At 40.0% G+C, this 21,663-nt stretch overlaps 1 protein-coding gene across 1 annotated transcript in view; it reads left to right on the top strand.

The window, feature by feature from the left end:
• pyroxd2 (pyridine nucleotide-disulphide oxidoreductase domain 2) overlaps positions 1 to 21,663 on the top strand; it is a 46,519-nt gene that overhangs the window by 8,129 nt on the left and 16,727 nt on the right. Inside the window, exons 3-11 of the mRNA XM_034185100.1 lie at positions 5,159 to 5,252; positions 10,780 to 10,853; positions 11,965 to 12,120; positions 13,334 to 13,487; positions 13,630 to 13,691; positions 13,764 to 13,861; positions 13,950 to 14,091; positions 14,190 to 14,324; positions 14,400 to 14,472. Coding sequence (XP_034040991.1) covers positions 5,159 to 5,252; positions 10,780 to 10,853; positions 11,965 to 12,120; positions 13,334 to 13,487; positions 13,630 to 13,691; positions 13,764 to 13,861; positions 13,950 to 14,091; positions 14,190 to 14,324; positions 14,400 to 14,472 — 988 coding nt within the window. The remainder of the gene's footprint in view (positions 1 to 5,158; positions 5,253 to 10,779; positions 10,854 to 11,964; positions 12,121 to 13,333; positions 13,488 to 13,629; positions 13,692 to 13,763; positions 13,862 to 13,949; positions 14,092 to 14,189; positions 14,325 to 14,399; positions 14,473 to 21,663) is intronic.

Genomic DNA, 21,663 nt, shown 5'->3' with positions numbered 1-21,663 from the left:
GTCACACTTTTTTAATAGTTTAAGAGGTACTGCGACTTATAATCAGGTGTGACGTATACACTGAAAAGTCATGCATTTATTAGTCATAATAATTATAGTAACTATATATAGAGGACTTTCACAGGAATCTAAGGACTAAACTGAAGAAACTCCAATAATGAAGGAATAAATGCCAATAATAAGAAGTAAATTCCAACAATGTACAAATCCCCCATATTAATGAACTGATAATACAGAAAAAAGATGCAACTCATTAGGGATATGAAAATCATACAACAACTCACGATTCAATTCAATTCCGATTCTTGGGGTGATGATTTGATTCAGAATCAATTTTTGATTGAAAGAGCTCTGAGAAATAGTTATTACTTAAAAAATGTTTCTGTTTAAGAAAATGCAGCTTTACAAGGTTAATCAAGTGATTCTAAAGATGTAAATTTACTTATCTGCTTTGCTTGTTCGGAGCTGGCTGGCAGTTTAGCGAAGCGCTGGTCAGTAGTAGGCAGATACCGCTGCTTTGCTTCTTTTAACTCTGGGTAATGGCGTAGCATGTGGGCTTGCGGATTTGAACTGTTTCTAAAGTACTTGACTTGCACACTGCATAAGTCATGTCAAGCTCCTTCTTACACAGCAAATAATAAAATTCAAAATGCGCCCAAACATTTGCCTTCAGCAAAGATGGTGCTAGCTGAATTAGCTCTTCGTCCGCCATGCTAAGCTGCAGCTCACGAATGTGTCCCTCGCGGGGACACTGTAGTATGGAGGCTGTTGTCTGACAAACAGTACACGCAGCGAGTAAGCAAGAAAATGTTTAAAAAAATGCTTTTTAAAAATCGATTCTTGGACATTTTGGATCGATTCAGAATCTCAATAAATAAGAATCGAAATTCAGGCGTGAATAGATTTTTTTTTTTTTTTTTTTTTCCAAACACCCCTACAACTCATACGCCAGTGTGACTTATTTATGGCTTTTTCCTCTTCAAGAGGCATTTTTTAACAGGTGCGACTTATACTCTGGTGCTATTTATACTACAGAAAATACGGTATATGTACAGCACACAGAGTATTTGAATCAATATCCCTTAATAACTTTTACCTTGTGGTACCATCTACAAGCTTCTAACAGAATTCAGGTTGGATATTTCACTTATCAGGTTGGCAGAATTGGCTGAATTTGGACACACAAGCAAATCCTGTCCCATATACCCATTGGTATGACAGGTATCATCACAACATTTCTGCAGACACAGGTGCTTTCCACCAGCAGCAGTGAAGATCCAGGAAACAGATACTGAGATGGTGGACTCTTACAAGTACCTGGGTGTTCACCTAAATAATAAACTGGACTGGTCAAACAACACTACTGCACTTTATAAGAAAGTGCCAGAGCAGACCCTACCTACTGAGGTGAATCAGGTCTTTTGGAGGCACTCCTGAGGACCTTCTTTGACTCGGCAGTGGCATCAACCATTTTTTATGGAGTGGTCTGCTGGAGCAGCAGCATCACAAGTGCTGAAAGGAGGAGAATTAAAGTGATTAGTAAGGCCAGCTCTGTCCTGGGTAGTCCCCTAGATTCAGTGCAGGAGGTGGGAGAAAGGAGGATGATGGCTAAGTTGTTATCCATGCTGGAGAACGCCTCTCACCCCATGCGTGACACCCTGACTGCATTAGAAAGCTTGTTTAGCGACAGGCTGCTCCACGCCAAGTGCGTGAAAGAGCGATACTGCAGGTCCTTCCTTCCTGCTGCTGTCAGACTCCACAACCAGCACTTTTCCCAGTAGACCACTCAGATCATTAATATCGTTATATGAACATTTCAGCCATTTGCAATAATACTACACATTCTGTGCAATAATACTTGTAGACTCGTGTACAACATCACTTGAACACTCAAGTGCAATATTACAGAACATTCCTTCTGCTTGTATATAGTGTAATCTATTCTACTGTATATATTGTTGTTCTGTACAGAACTTGACTTCCATATTTGGTAATTATTTTTCTTTCACCTTATTGTTGGATACTTGCATTGTTGCACTGTGACTGTCCCTATGCTGCTGTAACATTGTAAATTTCTGCGCTGTGGGACTATTAAAGGATTATCTTAAAAAATTGTAAAACAGGACTTGTTCTCCCTCTTTTACAAAAGGGTGATTACTCACATTGCAGTAACTACATTGCAGTATTACATTGCTATCTGTGCCAAGCAAGGTACTTGCAAGGGTAGAATTTGATGTCAGCTGCTTTTTGCTGATTGACAAGAGCAGTCTGGCTTTCATCCCAAAAAGTCTACTATTGACCGTACCCTAGCTCTACAAGTACAGATGGAATGCAGGTGTGAAAACCGGCAGAGCTTCTATTGAGTCTCTATTGATTTTTGTAAAGCTTTTGAACCAGGTGATCAGTCTTCTTTTATGGGACATACTACTGGCAAACTGTGGAATCCCCAAGAGTTTGCTGAAAATCATAGCAGGTCCTGTTAATGCTGTGCATAGTGGAGACAGAGCCTCTGATGTCTGCCCAGTTGGTGAAAAGAGAGTCGCTGACCTTGACTTTATGGATGATGCAGTCATCTATGTGGAATCAGTCTTTGTTGATTTCAGCATTTGAGAAGCTGAGTGAGGAGTAGAAGTATCTGGGCTTGTGGTTATCCTGGATTGTGACTCAGGTCCACTCATTCAGTGATAAGTATATCTATGGTGAAACTGTCAAACACCTTATCTCATCTGTGACATATCTCTGGGAGCTCAGCCTGTAAGGTCAAGTGATATCTAGGAAGAACTTATGGAGTCAGAAGGTTGCTGGATAGAGGTGTCTGATGATGGTGATACCTTTACAAGAGAATGAAGATCCACATCTTCAGGCTCCTGGTGTTTCCAGTCTTAATGTATGACTCTGAGACATGAATGCTAACCAGTGACCTAAGATGACTGGATGTCTTTGGTACAGTGTCTCTCTGGAGAATCCTTGGGTACCACTGCAATGGCTTGGCATCAAATTAGCAGTTACTTAGGGTATGGTTGGGCCATTTTAGACACATCATGGTTAAAATCCGTCAAAAACCATCTTTGCAAAAACAGTTTAAGTTTTTGCTGGCGAAAATACAAAATATTTCTAAAACAGGAAAAAAAAAAAGATTAAATCTGTCCAAAAGTTAAATAATAACATAAGAATAATTTAAATATCAGAACAATTTTTTTTTGTACAAGCACTGTATTCAACAACAACATAGTTAATTATCCACAAGTAAAAATATTTCTTAAAGAGGAAAAATTATTTGAAATCTGTCCACAAGTTAAATAATGACATAAAAATATTTAAATATCAGAACAAATTTATTTTACAATTATTTTAATAAACAACAACAACATAGTTAATTATCCAAAAGTCTTTAGAGGTTTCTCACACCTACATGAAAAGAGGTGGCAAAAGCTCATTTCTGTTTGAATGTATCCAGACAGGCTTCTTAAAGAGGTCTCTTTGATTTTGACTCTTGTCACTTACTTTAAAAAAAAAGGTGTGATCCTTTGATATACGTAGATTTAAACATGGGCTAATTTGACAAAAGTCTGTTTCAATTGGCTATGTAGAGCAGATACATCTGCGGCTATACACCTTGAATATATAGTGCTGTTATCATTTAGGATTACAATTACCAATTGGTGATTTCTTAGAAATCATACTGGTAGTAAATCAGTTTGAGATGTTATGTTAGTAAAGGTGATGTAAGTGCATAACTTCTGTAAAAAAAAAAATGAAAAAAATGATGCACGTATTACCAGTTAATTTGCATATTAATATTTTATCAATATGCTCCCCCATAGTCCAAATCGTCCATACGTTGCCACCTAGCTAATGTTTTTGTCATCTATTTTTTCCCCCCACATTATCACATTATACATAGTCTGTAATGGCAGTACATCAGATAAGGGGTACACAGTCAGCACATGGCATTTAAATGTAAGTTTAGACTATGACTTCTTAGGCTTTTGCCAAGGGCTTTCTTTGTAGGTTTTAGCCAGTTTTTGAGAGACTAAACACTAAAACTGGCTTTAGACAAGTTTGTACCAGGATGCTGGCAAAAACAGGTTGTAGATCATCTACAATTTGTTTTTGTCAGTGAAAACAGGTCCAGACCATCTAAAACCCATCCCTGATTTAGGGTGACCCAGATGAGGTTTATTACTAATACTTACATTGTGAGGGATTGTCAGCCCCAGCACTATGGCCATAAATGTGCTGCAGCACACAGATGCCTTAGAACTGGAAAACATCAAGGATATGCCCATGTATGACCTAGCTGTGGCATATAGAGATGTCTACTTTAGGGATATGGGGATGGATCAGTTGTCTGCTGGGTGTCGGGCAACCAGGACCCATAGCTGTTCCGTTGTGTGGTGGATCTTTTGATGCTTGGGACTACAGCGTCCCTAACTTGACCTGTTCAAAAAAAAAAAAAATCTGATATCAGAAGATACTCAGTTATTTTTGTCAACCAATCAGCACCAACACTAGTCTATCTCTTAAGGTTTAAATCAGTTTTCTTTTGTTTGGAATTGTTTAAAACCACATCACAAAAATGGCTATTTTTTTATGGTTTAAATTAATTAAACTCAATTGAAAGTATCTTTAAAGCACTTTACTATATGTCTTTGGTACACAACTGATTAAAACATGCTTTAAAAAAAAGAGATTGAATGTCTGTAATTTAGCTTGATCAAAGACACTGTAAAATGTTTAATATGGACATCATAACTGTTTAAAACCAGTTGAAATTGAGCTGGTGTATTTGACACATTTTAAACAAGTCTATGTTTGGTCTAGAACAACTTAAAACATTATATCCACTTTAAATAATTTTGGTACTTCTTAAAAACAATTTAAAACCTTAAACTGTTGAAACCAGTCTATCCTTGCTCTACAACCAATTTATCTAAAATAAAAAAAAACACAAAGTACTAAATCCTTATATGTGAAATTCTGGAACAAGTCAAAATTTATTTTTTTATTTACTTACCAGTGCCTTTTAACTATGAATTTTATAATTTTTTTTTAATTGACTAATTGCAGCTTTACACTGTATTTATGCAGCATTTGCAATTGTCCAATCCTGATTTTGTTAAAATGATTAAAGGATTTATTTTATGCATATGTATAGGCAGCCTATCTTCAGAAGGGAGGACTGAAGACAGCAGTATTGGAGCGTAGACATGTTCTTGGAGGAGCAGCTGTTTCTGAGGAGATATTCCCTGGTAAGAAAACATTTTGCTGCAAAACAATACAATGTCCGAAATTGGTGTAATTGTGAATAAGCGTTTGTTTTTGTTATTTTTTCATTTGCAAATTTCAAAGTTAGAGACATTCACTTATCTCAGCATTGGCATTCATGTCTCTGAGTCCTAGGCCTTTGAGATCGTGAGACTCCTGGGAAGAGACTGTGGGGGTCATGAGATTGTTGGACAGAGGTGTTTGGCATTGGCGTTGTCTTTGCAGAAAGAAAGAAAGTCCACATCTTGAGGGTCCTGGTGCATGGCTGGAGAAGGCCAAATGTACGCCAATGTTTCACCTGACTGTGGCACATAAATGGTTACTTTAGAGAGGTGAACATGGACCAGTTGTCTACCTGGGTGATTGCTATCCAGGCCTGAAGGCAGATTCAAGATTGTCAGAATTTCAGATTCGATATGACCTCAACGCAGAGATCAGGGAGGACGTAGTTAAATGACATTCTTTAATCAAGATCAGGTTCAGTCAAGGTTCCTGCACAGGGGATCAGTCCAATGGCAGAAGTGTTTGTGAGGGAGCAGGGAGACAGTTTTCATATTGGGCAAGCAGAGATAAGTAATACTAGACAAAAGTATTGTAACAGGCAGGCTAAACGCAGGAAACAAGGGGCAGCGCAGGTCATCGAATAATAAAAACTGATGTTTCAGCAATGAGTAAATACAAAAGCAGAGTGTAAATAGACTGGGAGGTGATTACTAATTGAGGGCATGTGCACAGAGACAGAATGAACACAGGTGTGAGGGCACACAGGAAGAAAACACAAAAAACCAGGCAAGAGAAGTAAAACAAGAAGTGAACACAAAATGATGAAAACAGAAATTAATCAGCTAGAGAACACATAACCAGAACCAAAACAAAATTGACAAATAAACCAAAGCGGAAAGCACATGTAAAATAAATCCACAACTCTAAACACGCTACGGGGACACCAGATGGAGACAGAGGACAGAAACAAACATCAGAGACATTAACCATGACCCGACAGTCACATCAGCTACAACTGACAGAGGCAAAAGGATGACGAGCCATTAATTTTCAATCATAGCGGGCAGTTTGCAGCGACAAGAGACAATGGTCGCTATGCCGCTAGCTAAGTAGGACCAAAATAGACGAGATGTCTATTTTATGCAAATGCTGAGTGACTGCTAACACAAGTAAAGGCAATGTGATGTCAGCTGGGTGCTTACTCAATCAAAATAAACCAATATGGTGAAAAACACTCCAAAACAGCTGTATTTCTGTGTAAATCTAACATGTTTCACATTATTTTCTCATAAATTTTGTAAAAGTTAGTGAGAAATATACACTTCAAAATAAAAACAATGCTCTTTTTGTAACTAGATAACACCTCTGAAGTGACTAACAAGACATCTTACAGAGATGTTAGCATACGAACAGGAACGTCACTGTGAAAGACATTGGAATGAAACAAATCACTTCATTTGGGATATGTTAAGCAGTCAAGCACGGAGTAAAATCTCAGTGACAGCATCATGATTTTCAGTCCTTTTTAATCTGTCATTGTGCACATTAACACCAAGTAACCACAAGCTGGCCACACCCGAGGAAAGCCCATCAAGTGATAAATGCCAAGTGTTTGTCACCCTCATTTGTAGCTAATGTGACCGTAAGGTGAGGGTGGTGTGGTGGATGCGGTGTTGTCTAGCACCAGCGCATACTCCCAGGCCTGACTTTATAACAGACTTTATAACAGTTACGAGGTCTGTCCAAAAAGTAATGGACCTTTTTATTTTTTTCAAAAACTATATGGATTTGAATCACGTGTGATTGCATCAGCCAAGCCTGAACCTTCGTGCGCATGCGTGAGTTTTTTCACGGCTGTCGGTTGCGTCATTCGCCTGTGAGCAGGCTTTGTGTGAGCACTGGTCCACCCCCCTCATCGTATTTTTATTGCGAATAAAATGTTTGAACGATTTGGAGCTTTGCTGCATCAAATTTTTCCAGAAACTGTGAGAGACCTCCAGGTGGACACCATTCGGAAAATTCAGATGGCTTTCAGGGACGATTTTATGGGGATCACACAGATTAAGGAGTGCTCCAGCCGGTTTAAAGACCGCCCACAGCGTCTGAGAGCACGGTGCACTCCGAGCGCCGATCGACAGGCTGAAACCCCGCTGAAACAACCACATCATTTCCAAAGTGAAGGCTTTGTTGATCCGGGACGTCGTCTGACTTCCACAGAATTGGCAGAAGACGTAGACATCAGCACTTTTTCGGCACATTCCACTGTTAAAGGAGTTTTTGTCATGGAAAGAGGAGCGAAGGGATTCGCGCGTCGGGACAGAGCATCATGGCGCAAAGCAACGCTGTGATGAAGCCTCACAGGACATGTTCTGGCATGTCCAGCTCATCCACAATTTCTCGGATAGTCACATGACTGAAAAGCCACCAAAAGCCGTCTGAAAGCCGTCCTGTGAGACCAACACGGAGGTGCTTTTGTCTGCGCCATTCGCGGCTCTGTGGCGCATTCCTCTGCTTCTCTTTCCATGACAAAAATTCCTGTAACAGTGGAATGTGCCGAAAAAGTGCTGATGTCCACGTCTTCTTCCTAGTTCTGTGGTAGTCAGACGACGTCCCGGATCAACAAAGCCTTCACTTTGGAAATGATCTCGTTGTTTCAGTGGGGTTTCAGCCTGTCGATCGGCGCTCGGAGTGCACCGCGCTCTTAGACGCTGTGGGCGGTCTTTAAACCGGCTGGAGCACTCCTTAATCTGTGTGATCCCCATAAAATCGTCCCTGAAAGCCATCTGAATTTTCCGAATGGTGTCCACCTGGAGGTCTCTCACAGTTTCTGGAAAAATTTGATGCAGCAAAGCTCCAAATCGTTCAGACATTTTATTCGCAATAAAAATCCGACGAGGAGGGTGGACCACTGCTCACACAAAGCCTGCTCACAGGTGAATGACGCAACCGACAGGCGTGAAAAAACTCACGCCTTTTCTGTTTATTTCGTAGTTTATGTTTTCTGTTTATTATGCATGTTCGATCTATCATACTTTAGTCTTGTCTGTCTGTTTATTTTATGTTGTTCTACTTTGTGGTAGTTTTTCTTCAGGTGTGATTTTCCATTTTGTATCAGTAGTTGTATCCTCTATCACTATTGCCACACGTGAGTTCTGGTCTAGTTTAGTCTGTCTTCTCTTGTTATCACTTTTTAGTCACTAGTAGTTTTTCTGTTACACTTCAGCCACCTGTCAAGTTCTGTTCTAGTTCTTATTCAGCCTTTTGTTTTTCTGTTGCTTACATTTGTGTCTGTGTTCCTTTAACGTTTGGATTTTCTTTATCTTTATGTCTTAGGAGTTTGGGGTTTGTCTTCACTGTTGAGAATACTGCCACGTTTCTATTTCTGCAGCCTGTGTCAGCCACGCCCACTTGTCACTCCACGCTTGTCTCCTGTCTCACCTTTGTCTTGTCCAGCCACGCCTTCTTTTCTGCACCTGCTCCACATCACATCTTGATTTCCCTCAGTATTTATGCCTCTGTCAAGCCGGGCAGCTGCCAGCCACCCGAAGTGGCTGGACCCACCAAGCAGACTCCCAGACTAGGCTTAGGTGTGAGTGAAATCATGGTCTTTATTCCAGGCTCTGGTTCGGTACACATGTGATCAAGCAGCGGAGCAGAGGTACAATCAGGGTCAAGCAAAAATGCAGTCATATACAGGCAAGGTTCAGTGGCACGAGCAAACAGTTTTCAGGGACGAGGTAAAAGGTGTGGTCGAGGAGAACGAGAGGCTGGAATGTGTACAACAACAATAAACTGGCACGGGAGTGATGGCTGGGAGGTGTTTAAATAAGGCAGGTGTAAACTCACTCTCACGAGCACCACTAGCTTAGCTTATGGCAAGCTAAATGTGGACGCTCTCGTTATGGCCGAACAACTCTCCAGTTTCTGGGTATTCTGTGTTATTACGTGCCCGCGGCCGACGGGCTTGATGAATTCCTGCACAAAAAGTAGTTCCCAGATAACTGTGATATATTCCTGTGAGATAATGAGTATATCTCATCTAAATCAATTCTAAAATTTACCAGTAATAAAATTATAAAGATAACTGAAGTTTTAAGAGTGGCACATTGTAAACATTGACACGATGGAGTTTGATGCGGAAGAGTTCAGAAAGATACGATTGGAATGTTTTGATTACCATTTACAGTTGGAGATGAAATACTTGTGTTAATTTTGTGCTAAAGTCAGAACAAGAAGCTGCACTGAAAGAGATCTACCTGGGAAGAGACACACGTGTTGTCGCTCCAACGAGAGCGGCACGATGAGCAGGGTGATGTAAACTAGGTGCACGTGAGGAACAGACACACGTGTTGTCGCTCCAACGAGAGCGGCACGATGAGCAGGCTGATGTAAACTAGGTGCACGTGAGGAACAATCTAGAAAGAGGGGTGGCTGGTGGGCAAAGATTATACATGGGGCAAGATAGTAAGGAAGGGAGTGCACAAAGTGGAGTGATGTAAACTACAAAGATGTGTGAACAGGTGCCAAGAGTGAGTGAATGAAAACACAAAGCAGACAGAAAAAAAGTGAGAGACAGAGACACGAGGCAGGTGCAGTAAAGTGAAGTGAAAACATAATCAGATGGGCGAGAGGGAAACAGAGAACAAAGATCAAACAGAAACCGAGGACAGAATATAACAGTACTATGAACAGGACATGAACGTGAGGATGAACAGCAACCATCAGAATATAAGTAAAGATGAAAAGCTACATGGGAACAGAACAGAGAATAATAAGAAAATAAATACTAAAGCAGAACTAAACTGGAACTGACTAAGAAATAAGTTATAAGTAAAACAGAGAGTAAGTGACACACAAAACCTGACATTAAAGCACTACAGATGACAGAAATAAGAATAGCAAAAATAAACAGATAACAACTAAACAATGAAAACACAATGGAACTGAACTTATGGCCAAATTGTAGAAGTAAGCAAGAAACTAAGTGGTTAAGCAAAATGGAACATTGAATACACACAAGATGAAAATAAACAACTAATAAAAAAAGCTGGGGCAGATTGAGAGCAAAAGAGAGGAGGAAAAACAGAATCGAAAGCTGGATCCAGGCCGAAACCTGAGAGCCCCGTGTTTTTCAGTGTTCCTTGCTCGTTCTTTGTGCTCCACACCTTGTGCTCTTGCCCTTGTTCTAAGCCTTCCTCCTCTTGTTTTTGCTCTGCATTTATTCTGTGCTCCACTCTCGCCCATTTTTGACCATGTCTTAGCCTACGCCAGTGAACCAGCATCTCTGTGTCTGATCCTCGCTCGCTCACGACTATCTGTATTGCCTATACTGATTGACTCCCTGTGTATCGAACTGAGCCTGTTTTTGGTTAAAGCCTTTTTTCTTAACCCACATTTGAGTCATGCATTTGTGTCCATCCGTCTGCCGTGCCTCACCACCTCAGTTCCTGCCAAGTACTGTGTCTGGTCATTTTGAAAATAACGGAATAATTTCCTTTGTCATTGCAGGATTCCGCTTCTCCAGATGTTCGTACTTGCTCAGTTTATTACAACCACACATATACAAAGACTTGGAGCTCAAGGTAAAAACATGCATTCTAAGTCTGAGAAACAAGACAAAACAGTAAAATTTTAGTAGTTATGAATTCTGTTGTTTTTTTTTTTTGTTTTTTTTCTGGCTTCAGTAATCTTTACAGAAAAATGAAGAGACATTTGAGCTAAATGAAGCAGATTAAGATACATATCAATTTTCTCAGAAAGAGGTATCTGTGTATGTTTAATGATTGATTTTCGCTTGTCTGCACTATCTGTTGTGTGGGCCGCCAGAAGAGGAGGTACTGCTGGCCCACCACCAGAGGGCGCCCTGCCTGAAGTGCGGGCTTCAGGCACGAGAGGGCGCTGCCGCCATGGACACAGCCGGGGGTGACAGCTGTCGCTCATTACCTCTTGACAGCTGTCACCCATCTACTCAACATCATCTCACTCCATAAAGACCAGACGTCATCTCCACCTCGTTGCCGAGATATCATACTTCATTGGAGGTAATATCCTCAGCCGTTTTGTAATTGCAATATTTGTATATTGTGAGTGTTTGCAGGAGTACCAGTTCCTCCGTCGGTGGAAGCTGTGAGAGCGCTGAAGGCACTCTTTTCCCCTGAGGACTCTACAGAACTCTGCAAGTTATTGAGTGAGAGGTGGAGGTGGCATTCCCACCGTTGTTGTTACTGGGTGTACACACACCCACACTTGACTGTCTTTGTTCTTCGCCAGCAGTACCAGATCCGACAGTCGGGGACGGTGATCACCTGGGAATTCGGGACTTGGCGGCTCCAGTATTCACCAGGTTCTGGGGCGGCGGAAATCGTGTGGTTCCGGCTCTTCTTAGGACAGACGTCTTCTATCCTCGAGCCTGCCCACACGTCACCTTTGTGTATTGACTGTTATGATATTCTGAGATTGTCTGTATGTTCGTTGTGCACATTCACAACATTAAATTGTTATATTTTGGCTCATCTATTGACCGTTCATTTGCGCCCCCTGTTGTGGGTCCGTGTCACTACACTTTCCCAACACTATCTAGTTGTTAACAGATTAACTGTAAGACAAAGTGACTGGAACCTTTTTGTTGTGGGTGTACTGCAGATTAAAATGTCTGCTGATGTGTGTCATTTATGTTTGCACATATGTGTTTAGAAACATGGGCTGAAGGTGTACAAGAGGAACCCTCATGCATTTACCCCTATGCTTGAGGATGGCGTGAAAGATACCCCACCCCGGTCTCTCACACTGGGCTCAGATGTGGCCATGAACCAGATGGAGATTGGCAAGTTCTCAAAGAATGATGCCAAGGTGTAATAACCACAGATATAGAGATAAACATATTGTGCATGACTACTTTGTATAGTTAAGTGCATATAGATTTCGGATTTTAAAAATTTCGGCAAGTTTACATTGATCAGTAGTTGTCCAGTACAACAAAATCTCATTGAATGGGAGTCAATGTGCAATAACTAATAACTGAATATAAAATATTATCATATACCTATAAATGATCCGCCAATAGGATTGGATAAAACACTAAAGAATAAATAGCAATACACCCTTTTCGCAGACGGGTAATATTTTTCATACCACCCGAGTAATCAGCCAATCTGGACAGCGGAGCGGCGCCACGACGAAGACGCACGGGCAGAGGAACTGTGAAATACTGGTGAGTCACTATTAATAATTTCTTACATGTCCAACCTCGTAGGTTGATCGTTAAAATTAAATACGTTAGTTTTCAAAACCATCATAATTATTTATAGGAAAACGTTCTAAGGTTTGAACTTTGAGTGTTTACACAGGAGAGAAAAGTGAAAAAATGTTATTGCCTGTTTTAGAAAAGTGTATAAAGTGTGTAGTGAGGGGTTTTACAGCCTTAAAACATCTATAATAATTGTAAAAAATAACGCTGACTACTTCGCGGATTTCGCCTATTGCAGATTATTTTAGAATGTAACTCCCGCGATAAACGAGGGACCACTGTATATGATAAAATCATTATCAAGTTGTTCACCAATGAATATGGCTTTTTACGCCCTTCAGAAAACCATACAACATTTATCATTTATAGGTATATGATAAAATCATTATCAAGTTGTTCACCAATGAATATGGCTTTATACACCCTGAAGAAAACCATACAGGCCTCAGGGTGTATGGTTCAGGGTGTATAAAGCCATATTCATTGGTGAACAACTTGATAACTGATAATATGAATTAGTAATGAACATTAATTTAGCAAAAATCTTGGGTTTAATGGTTCAAAATTTTTTTTTTTTTTTTGTCAGTTACAACAGCTTCACACCATAAAATTTGCAGGTTGTTCTGTAAAGGTATTTACGTGTTTTTACAGTATTTGTTTTTTTCAAGAATTATTCTGGCAACCACAGCTGCCAGTTTTGTACTTTTAAGAACATCATATTTCTTTTCTTACAGTGTGTGAAATGTATTTCACATCAGTGGCTCACACAGTCCATGCCTATTTACCACTCTGATTTTCCATCCTTCTTTCATATAGGTATATCCAGACTTCATTGCACATCTTGACAAGTTGGCAGGAGCTGTTCATCCACTCCTGAATGCTCCTCCTGTTGACATCCCTGGTATCACTGCCAGGTCATTGAAGAAGAGGCTTACTGCAACCAAAACACTCATGCCTGTTGTCAGATGTGGTATGCTGATGGTTGCATAATTTGTCAAAAAAAAAAAAAACCCAACCAAAACATAGAGATATATGGGATGCCAGACTAATCGTTCATGAGGCACCCATGATGAAATAGCATATGGATGAATGATCTATTTTTGTGTCAACAGGTCTTAAATTGGGCCAAAACATTCCACATTTTTACCAGATTATCACTGCACCTGCAACAAAGGTTGGATAGAATGTAACAAATGCATTACTGACCTGTACTGACAGTATCATGACTAACTCTTGTGTATTTCAGATCCTTAATCAGTGGTTTACATCAGAGCCACTAAAAGCGACTCTTGCTACCGATGCTGTGATAGGAGCCATGACCAGTCCGAATAATCCTGGTAGTGGGTGAGATATGGTTTTACACACACTTATGAAGAACAAACAGCAGATTGAACTCATGATTAAACTTAGATTATCTGCTTTTGCTTTGAAGGTACGTGCTGTTGCACCATGTGATGGGAGAGCTGGAGCAGGAGAAGGGAGCATGGGGTTATGTGGAGGGAGGCATGGGCAGCCTGTCACAGGCTATTGCTAGCTCTGCTTGGGCCTACGGTGCTGACATTTTCACTGAAAAGGTAATGTTTTTTAATTACTCTTAAGGTTTTTTTGTACTAATGTAAATTACATATTCTGGCTCTGTGTTTTGTTTTTATGCCTGTACAACATGGTGTAGGATGTGGATCAGGTCCTAGTTGGCCCAGATGGTACAGCCAAGGGAGTGGTGTTGAAAGGTGGTACAGAGATCCACAGCAAAGTTGTCCTATCAAATGCTACCCCATATGTCACGTTCAAGAACCTCACACCACAGGTGATAAAACATAAATGAAACACCAGGTAAGACATTTTTTTCATCATTTTGTAATTGATGTTTTCTCCGTTGCAGAGTGCTCTACTTCCAGAATTCATCAGAGCTGTTGATCAGATTGATTATACCTCACCAGTCACCAAGATCAATGGTAAACCCGTTCCACAGCTATACGACTTATATTTTGGCATGTTCATGTCAAATCACGATTTCACATAGAAATTTGCATATTTGTTTTGACTTTTTCCCCTGAAAATTTCCCCTGAGAAATTCTTGGTGTCCTAATACATTAGTAATCTAGAAGGTAAACTCAGAGTACATAACTAAACTGGAATGATGCAGTGATGATGACTGTAGCCAGAATTCTTTTATTCTCATCAGCTCTATGTGACAAGCTGTACTGCAAATACTGTAGAACTGGCATGCCCAACCGGGCGGGGTCTCCCCACTCCCGCTTCCCCCGGAACCCCCACTTTTTTAAGCATTTTTCTTTATTTGCCCTCACATGCCTGGAAAAGCTCCTCACCATCGAACCATGTCCTTTAGGTCCTTCAGACTTTTTTCAGTAGAATGGTTCTTGGGAGCATGAGCATGACTAAAACCTTTCAGCTTCTGGAGGGGGGCTCTGCCCCCCATACTCCCCCACCTTTCTAAGCATTTTTCTTTTTTTGCTTTTCAGCTGACCCCCTAATTACAGCCCTCTTAACCCCCTGCCACTTTAAGCATTTTTTTAATGTAGATGTAAATTAATATTTAAAGTTTTCAGCTAGTTGACAGTAGGGCTGTAATATGGCCAAATTATCATATCTCAATATTGTCATATAAATTGTCATGTAAATGTCACTTATGCTGTCCATATTCTTGAGCTGCTTAGGTGGGTAGGGAGAGTTCCCATGGGATAAAAAAGCTTTTTAACCTCCCATCCCTGGTTCTCAAGACCAGGCACCTAAGTGGCTCTACTTTTTTTTTTTTTTTTTTTGATATTTAGGTGTACCTTAGTAAACACTAGTAGAGTTCCACCTTAGATGTGGAATTTATAATAGAAGATATACCTTACTGAATTTTCATATAAATATGATATATGATGTGACTACGATTTGACACAAAGTGCAGCAACAGTGAAAATTAAACATTCTTAAACAAAACAGTAATAATACCACACTCATCATAAGGTTAGGATACTGTGCCCTCCAAAAGTATTGGAACACTTGGAATTTCACACATTTTAATTTGTTTATGCCATTTTAAATACAAAACAAACAAAAAATAAAGAATAAAAATTTCTAAAATTATCTTCCTCAAACTCAAACTGAAAGCAAATCTCTAAAACTTGATAAAACCTGTAAATCATAATCAGTTTTATTGCCAGTTTTCTTCAGACAAGTCGGGGATGGAAACATAAGTGATAAGAATGACAAATGATAAGAATGGTGACAAAGGTCAGTTTCAGTTTGTACAGGGGTCAAAAGTTAAAGCTGCTCCATTAATTTTGCTCCAGCTGTATTTGTGCTGAATTTGATGCTTGTATCGCCATTTGAAGGATTGTTTCAGTTGTCTGCTGCACTAATAAGCCAACAGAGAATGAACCAGTTGTTGTCTGTTAGTTTAAACATGTTTGTACTCTTAAACAGCTAACAGACAGACATGGCAACCTGAATTAAAGGAGAAATGCTGCTTTTAACAACCTGGACCTCATTTCTGACATAAAATATGGTCGTTTACTCACCAATATAAGTTTGGTGTGATTAGAAGTCCATAGTTCAAACGATGTGTTCAAATCTGAAGCAAACATTTTTCTTCTACTAAGGTAGATTAGAACGTTTTGTGGTACACAACACAAACTACTGGACAGGAGGAACCTAGCAGTCAATGTGACTCACTGATTTGAAAATGCAGGTCTTTCAAACAGACGCGTTGTGCTGTGACGTGTCAATCATCTGTGTCCAATCAGATTTCAGAGGAGTCCAGCGAAACCCTGGCCTCTGCTCTAGCTCCACCCATGCCAGGAAGTGTTCAACATTTCCTGTTTCACTGTGACTGAGAATTCAGCACTTCCTGTTTGAGTGTGAACTTGCCACTGAGTTCCTGTAAGATTCCATGGGATCTTGTCTGTCAATCCAGGAACTTTTTGACATTTGAACATTTCCTATTTTACTGTGGACATGAATTTTGGCACTTCCTGTTTAGAACGCCCTGTACCATGAGTGAGCTTCATGCCGCTGCGCAACGCTTCGCTTATATTACATTACTAAGCCATATATATTGATTTATAATATAAAGCTGTCGAAAGGGGCAATAAATATAAGTGTAAAGACGCTTGAATATATCATCAGAGCAGTAAATTGATCAGTCCGCGTGAACACCGTGCAGATCGCTGCTGCGTTCATGTACCATTGGAAATTATAGTTTGTTTGCTTGGATTATTTTTTATGTGGCTGGGGGGTCTCCTTCACTGGGCTCAGGCACCTTATATAGGCCAGAATTAATCTTGTGTGTGCATACAATGATTTTTTTTTTTTTTTTACCAAAAATAAAACAAAAACCACACTCCTGCCACGAGCAACAGCTGAGTTTGAAACATCTCAGCTGTTGCTCGTGGCAACAGTCCTGTAATTTCCGACGGTACCTGAATGCAGCAGCATTCTGCGATGTTCACATGGAGTGATCAATTTACTGCTCCAAAGATATATTTACTCATCTTTACACTTATCTCTATTACACCTTTTGACAGTTTTGTGTTATAAATCTATATATCTGGCTTAGTAATGTAATACAATTGATACAGCAGCCGCCGTGGCACACAAGCGGGTTTTTTGATTTTCAATAATAATTAATTAAAGAATTTCTGAAATGTTCAAACCATGCTGAACATGCACAGCTTTTAGATGCAAAAGCAAGTTTAAAAGCAAATTACACGTACTATCAAGCAGGTTGCAACAGTGTGACCTGCAGAACTTTCCACACATGGACACAGAACTTAAGCACCAGGACAAAGAACGTGGAGTCCACGTTATGATGATCATGTGCAGAGCATCTTGTCAGAATTTGACAGGCGCTTCACTGTCTTTGCCTCCAAAGAGCCTGTTGTCAGTTTTCTCTGTTTTCCATTTGGGGAAAATATAGATGTGGACTGTATATCGTCCAAAGTGACATCACTCTTCAACCTGGATCCTCACACTAAAAAATGACATGGAGTTCAAATCCAGAGCAACACCTGACATGAATGTTCAAATCTGGAATCTAATGCAGACAGAGAGTGTCTGAGTGCCTGCTTATGGGTGCACTCAGCTCCTACTGTCCGGACTATGAGAGACGAGCTTCCTCCTCTTGGGGCCAGAAGTCCTACTAAGGTAGGAAACAACTTTTCCATTGAGGCCAGTCCTAGGCCTACTTGTGCTTATTCTTTTCCACCATGCACATTTACTTCAATGATGCATTATTAGTGTTAAAACCTGACAGAAAATTGTGTTATTATATTGGTGCACAATTTGTTGCGGCTACGCTGTGGCGTTCCATATGGCTCGGTAGATCTTGATACACTGTCAGCTTTAAAAGTAGATCTCGGTTCAAAAAAGGTTGGGCACCCCTGATGTAGAATGAGATTAAAGGAAATTCTGTGTTACAATTAACATGAATGCCATTGTCCCAGATTAGATTCAGATTACTTTATTAGTCCCAAAAGGGCTATTCATTTATACAGTCAGCCCGTCCATAATTACAGAATAAATATGATAAAAGAGATAAGGAAATAAATAAACAACCATTAGCATCCTCAGTCAAACATCATCACATCAACAATAATCACAACCAGTGACAGGCAGCACAGCAGAGCAATATGCAAAATCATTTACAGTTCATTTCTGCACTTGTGCATTGAGCAACCATATGGCTGAAGGAATCAAATAATTTGCATAATGGTTTGTTTTCCGAATTGGCACATAATACCACTGACCTGATGGCATGGATACAAAGTCACGGCCAAGTACGTGATCAGGGTTCAGAATAGCCATTGTTTCATTTTTTCTTTGTTTTCACACAGGAATACGTCTAAGAAGACCAAACCATAGACCAAACAGAACAATTTTTTTGGTTAGAAGGACTGTGTTCATCTTCCAGACTATACCTTTGAGTGGCAACGACTAAACTGAGATGCTAACATCAAGGCTATTTAGTTCGATGAGGTTTTTCTTTGTTGTTGTTTTTCTTGTTATGTGAAACTGTAATGTAGGCTTAGGAAATTCTCTAAGGAGTTAAGCTTTATGTACCCTACCAATACATAAAGCATTCAATTTTATGTACAGCCACAGCAGATCCACTGTCGCAGACTGAACGGGCCCTCCTAAAAATTGGTCTGCCCTGCCTTCACTGCGATTGTGTCATTTCGGAGCTCAGCAGCGTCATTTCTGAGTGTTACCAGCATTTAGCCAATTATTACCTCATTTCTGTTTTAAACTGCACTCCAGTCATCATCTATCTCAACAACATACGAGTATATCTGAAGCTTACAACAATCATTTCCACAAAAATTCAGCATTATTTCATAATAAGATGGTGGACCGATCAGAGTGCACAGCAGCTGCTGCCGCGCCTACATCATTTCAGAGTACGACGACTCACTGATTATCGCCTCGTTTCTGCTTAAAACTGACTTTAGAGTGATTTAAAAGGTTTTACTTTGTCATCTGATGGTTGATAATCCCATTAATCCATTTGATCGCTTTGGGTGTAGAGATTCCGTCTCAGACATGCTGCTGAGGTCCGAAATGACACATGTGCAGTGAAGGCAGATTGGACCAATTTTCAGGGGGCCCGTTCAGTCTGCGACACCTGCATTGATGTGTTTTACACCAGATGTCCTTCCTGATGCAGCTTAACATTACATGAAGAATGGACAAGGGTGTTCTTGAACTGGGAACCTTCCACTCTAGAAACAAGCGCACCAACTGCTTGCCCACCACGCCGTATCTACAGTTGTGGTCAGACGTTTACATACACTCACCATGGGCATGAATGTCACGGTAATTTTCAGGATTTCTTTGAACTGTTCATTTACCAGGGTGGAATGATTATGCAGCATACATTATTAATGACTGTAGAAAACAAGAATTGGGTGCACAAGTTTGAATTACACATTCAGGCTCAAATATTACCTACTCCCCACTAATATTTGGTTAAATGTCCCTTACCAAGCTGCATCTCTGCCAAATGCTTTTGGTAGCCATCAACAAGCTTCTGGCATAATTCTGGCTGGATATTTACACAGAATTGGTAGAGTTCATTTGAATTGGTTGATTTCCTGGTGCGGATCCTGCTTTTAAGTGGAGTCCACAAAATTTTCAATAGGGTTGAGGTTGGGGCTTTGGGAAGGCCATTCCTGAAGCTTAATGTTAGCCTGCTTTATCCAACTCAACCAGTTTTGATGTGAGTTTGGGATCATTGTCTTGTTGGAACACCCAGTTGTGGCCAAATTTCAACTGTCTAGCTGTTGATTTGAGATGATGTTAAGAATTTGGAGGTAGTCCTCCTTCTCATTATTCCATCACTTTGTGCAATGAACTAGTACCACTCACAGAAAACAGCCTCAGAACATGATGCTACCACCACCATGCTTAACAAATGGTACAGTGTTCTTCGGCTTGAACGCCTCACCTTTACGCTTCCAAACATACACCTTGCCATTGTGGCCAAATAGCTCAGTCTTTGTGTCGTCTGACCATAACTTTTCTCCAGAAGGCATCTGGCTTATACATGTGGGTTGCTTCAAATTTCAGTCTAGCTTGAAGGTGTCAATTTTGGATCAGAAGCTTCTTTCTTGGTAAGCATCAGAGGTGGGCACAGATAACCAAAAAATTATCTTCGATAACAGATAATCAGCTAACTGAAATGTTACTTTTATAAAGCAAAACCGATAAACCAACCAAAAATTTATCAGGAGCTATGGATAACCGATAACTTTCGGTATCGTCTCCGATACACTTGCAACTACTAACAAGCTGATTTTGAGTTTTAACACCATGACCGCTTCTGGTAGCATCAAAGGCAACCACAGACCCAGACAGTAAGTCAGCATTTCTGTCTTTGTGCGACCTGCCTACTGCTGGCAGCTCCTGTTTACTACATAGCTTCCAGCACCAAAGCAGTTGAGAGGAGCAGCGAAGCTCAACTCTTAACGGTGTTGCAGTGAGGCAGAGGTCTTGGAAAATAAAGCAGTGCTGACTTATGGCTTGGTTTATAAATAAAAATTAATACTGAGAGAATAACTCCATTAATGTCAATTCTGTCATTTGTACAAAGTTAAAGTATAACATATATCTTTTAATGTTGAATAATGCACTAATTCTGAAGTTTTGTAACAAACACAGACAGATGCGAAAGGGATTATGGATAAAATGTGCCTCCGCAAACACCGATTGGTTGACTCATTCATTCTATGTAAACCAACACATTAATGTGACATATGTCGTATGTTGGTGTTTACAGATAAATGTTCTTTTGTAAAATATACCATTTTTTATTTGTAAAAAAAAAAGGCATAAAAAAAAAAAAGCCAAGTTGTAATTAGATAACTGTCTGATATAAGCGGTGTCAAAATAAATAGAACACTGCCATGATCTACTGGTGCCGGGCGAATACTGCCATGAACACTACTGGCCAGTAGATGGCAGTAGAGACCGTGAAAACTTGCCAAAACGAAATTCCAGATAATCCGTGTCTGCTACGTTTAAGATGCGTGGAATTTAATAAACGCAAACTGAATTTCAGACATCTTATATATTACTCTGGAACAAAGATGAGAGACAGTGTTTGACATAAGCAGGACTCTAAATAGCAAACAGGAATCGATTGCAATGATTCCAATTGAAAATAATGAGAAGCAACCTGAGCTGCTTCTGGCATTTTTACATAAAACAAACACGTTTATAAAACCAGAGAATATATTCACAAGAGTTTTAGGCACAATATACAAAGAGTTTACTGTTGTCTGTGTGGAGCCTGATAAGAGCGTCTCAAATACATTCTTCTGTCATGAATGTACTGACATTACCCATAATACACTGCTGGGCACAGCATCTCCACACTAAAACCTTCAAAATTAGTGCATTACTTTAAAACTAAAACATATATCTGATATTTTCACTTTATAAAACTTCAGACATGACGTTAAATAACTTGTCCGAAATTAGTTAGGTTAAAACTTTAACCATAAGTTAAAACTGTATGCCTTTGGATGACTTGGGTGATATTGCCAGCGTATCAGTATGGGGTCAAAAGAAATGAGCTTTTTTTCTTTTCTGTGGCCAGTTCTCCTTTGCCTGCAGAGGATAGAGTGGTTTCTTTTAGA

Source organism: Thalassophryne amazonica, chromosome 13 (assembly GCF_902500255.1).
Source record: "Thalassophryne amazonica chromosome 13, fThaAma1.1, whole genome shotgun sequence".
Lineage (NCBI taxonomy): Eukaryota > Metazoa > Chordata > Actinopteri > Batrachoidiformes > Batrachoididae > Thalassophryne > Thalassophryne amazonica.
This window is presented reverse-complemented; position numbering and strand designations above follow the sequence as displayed.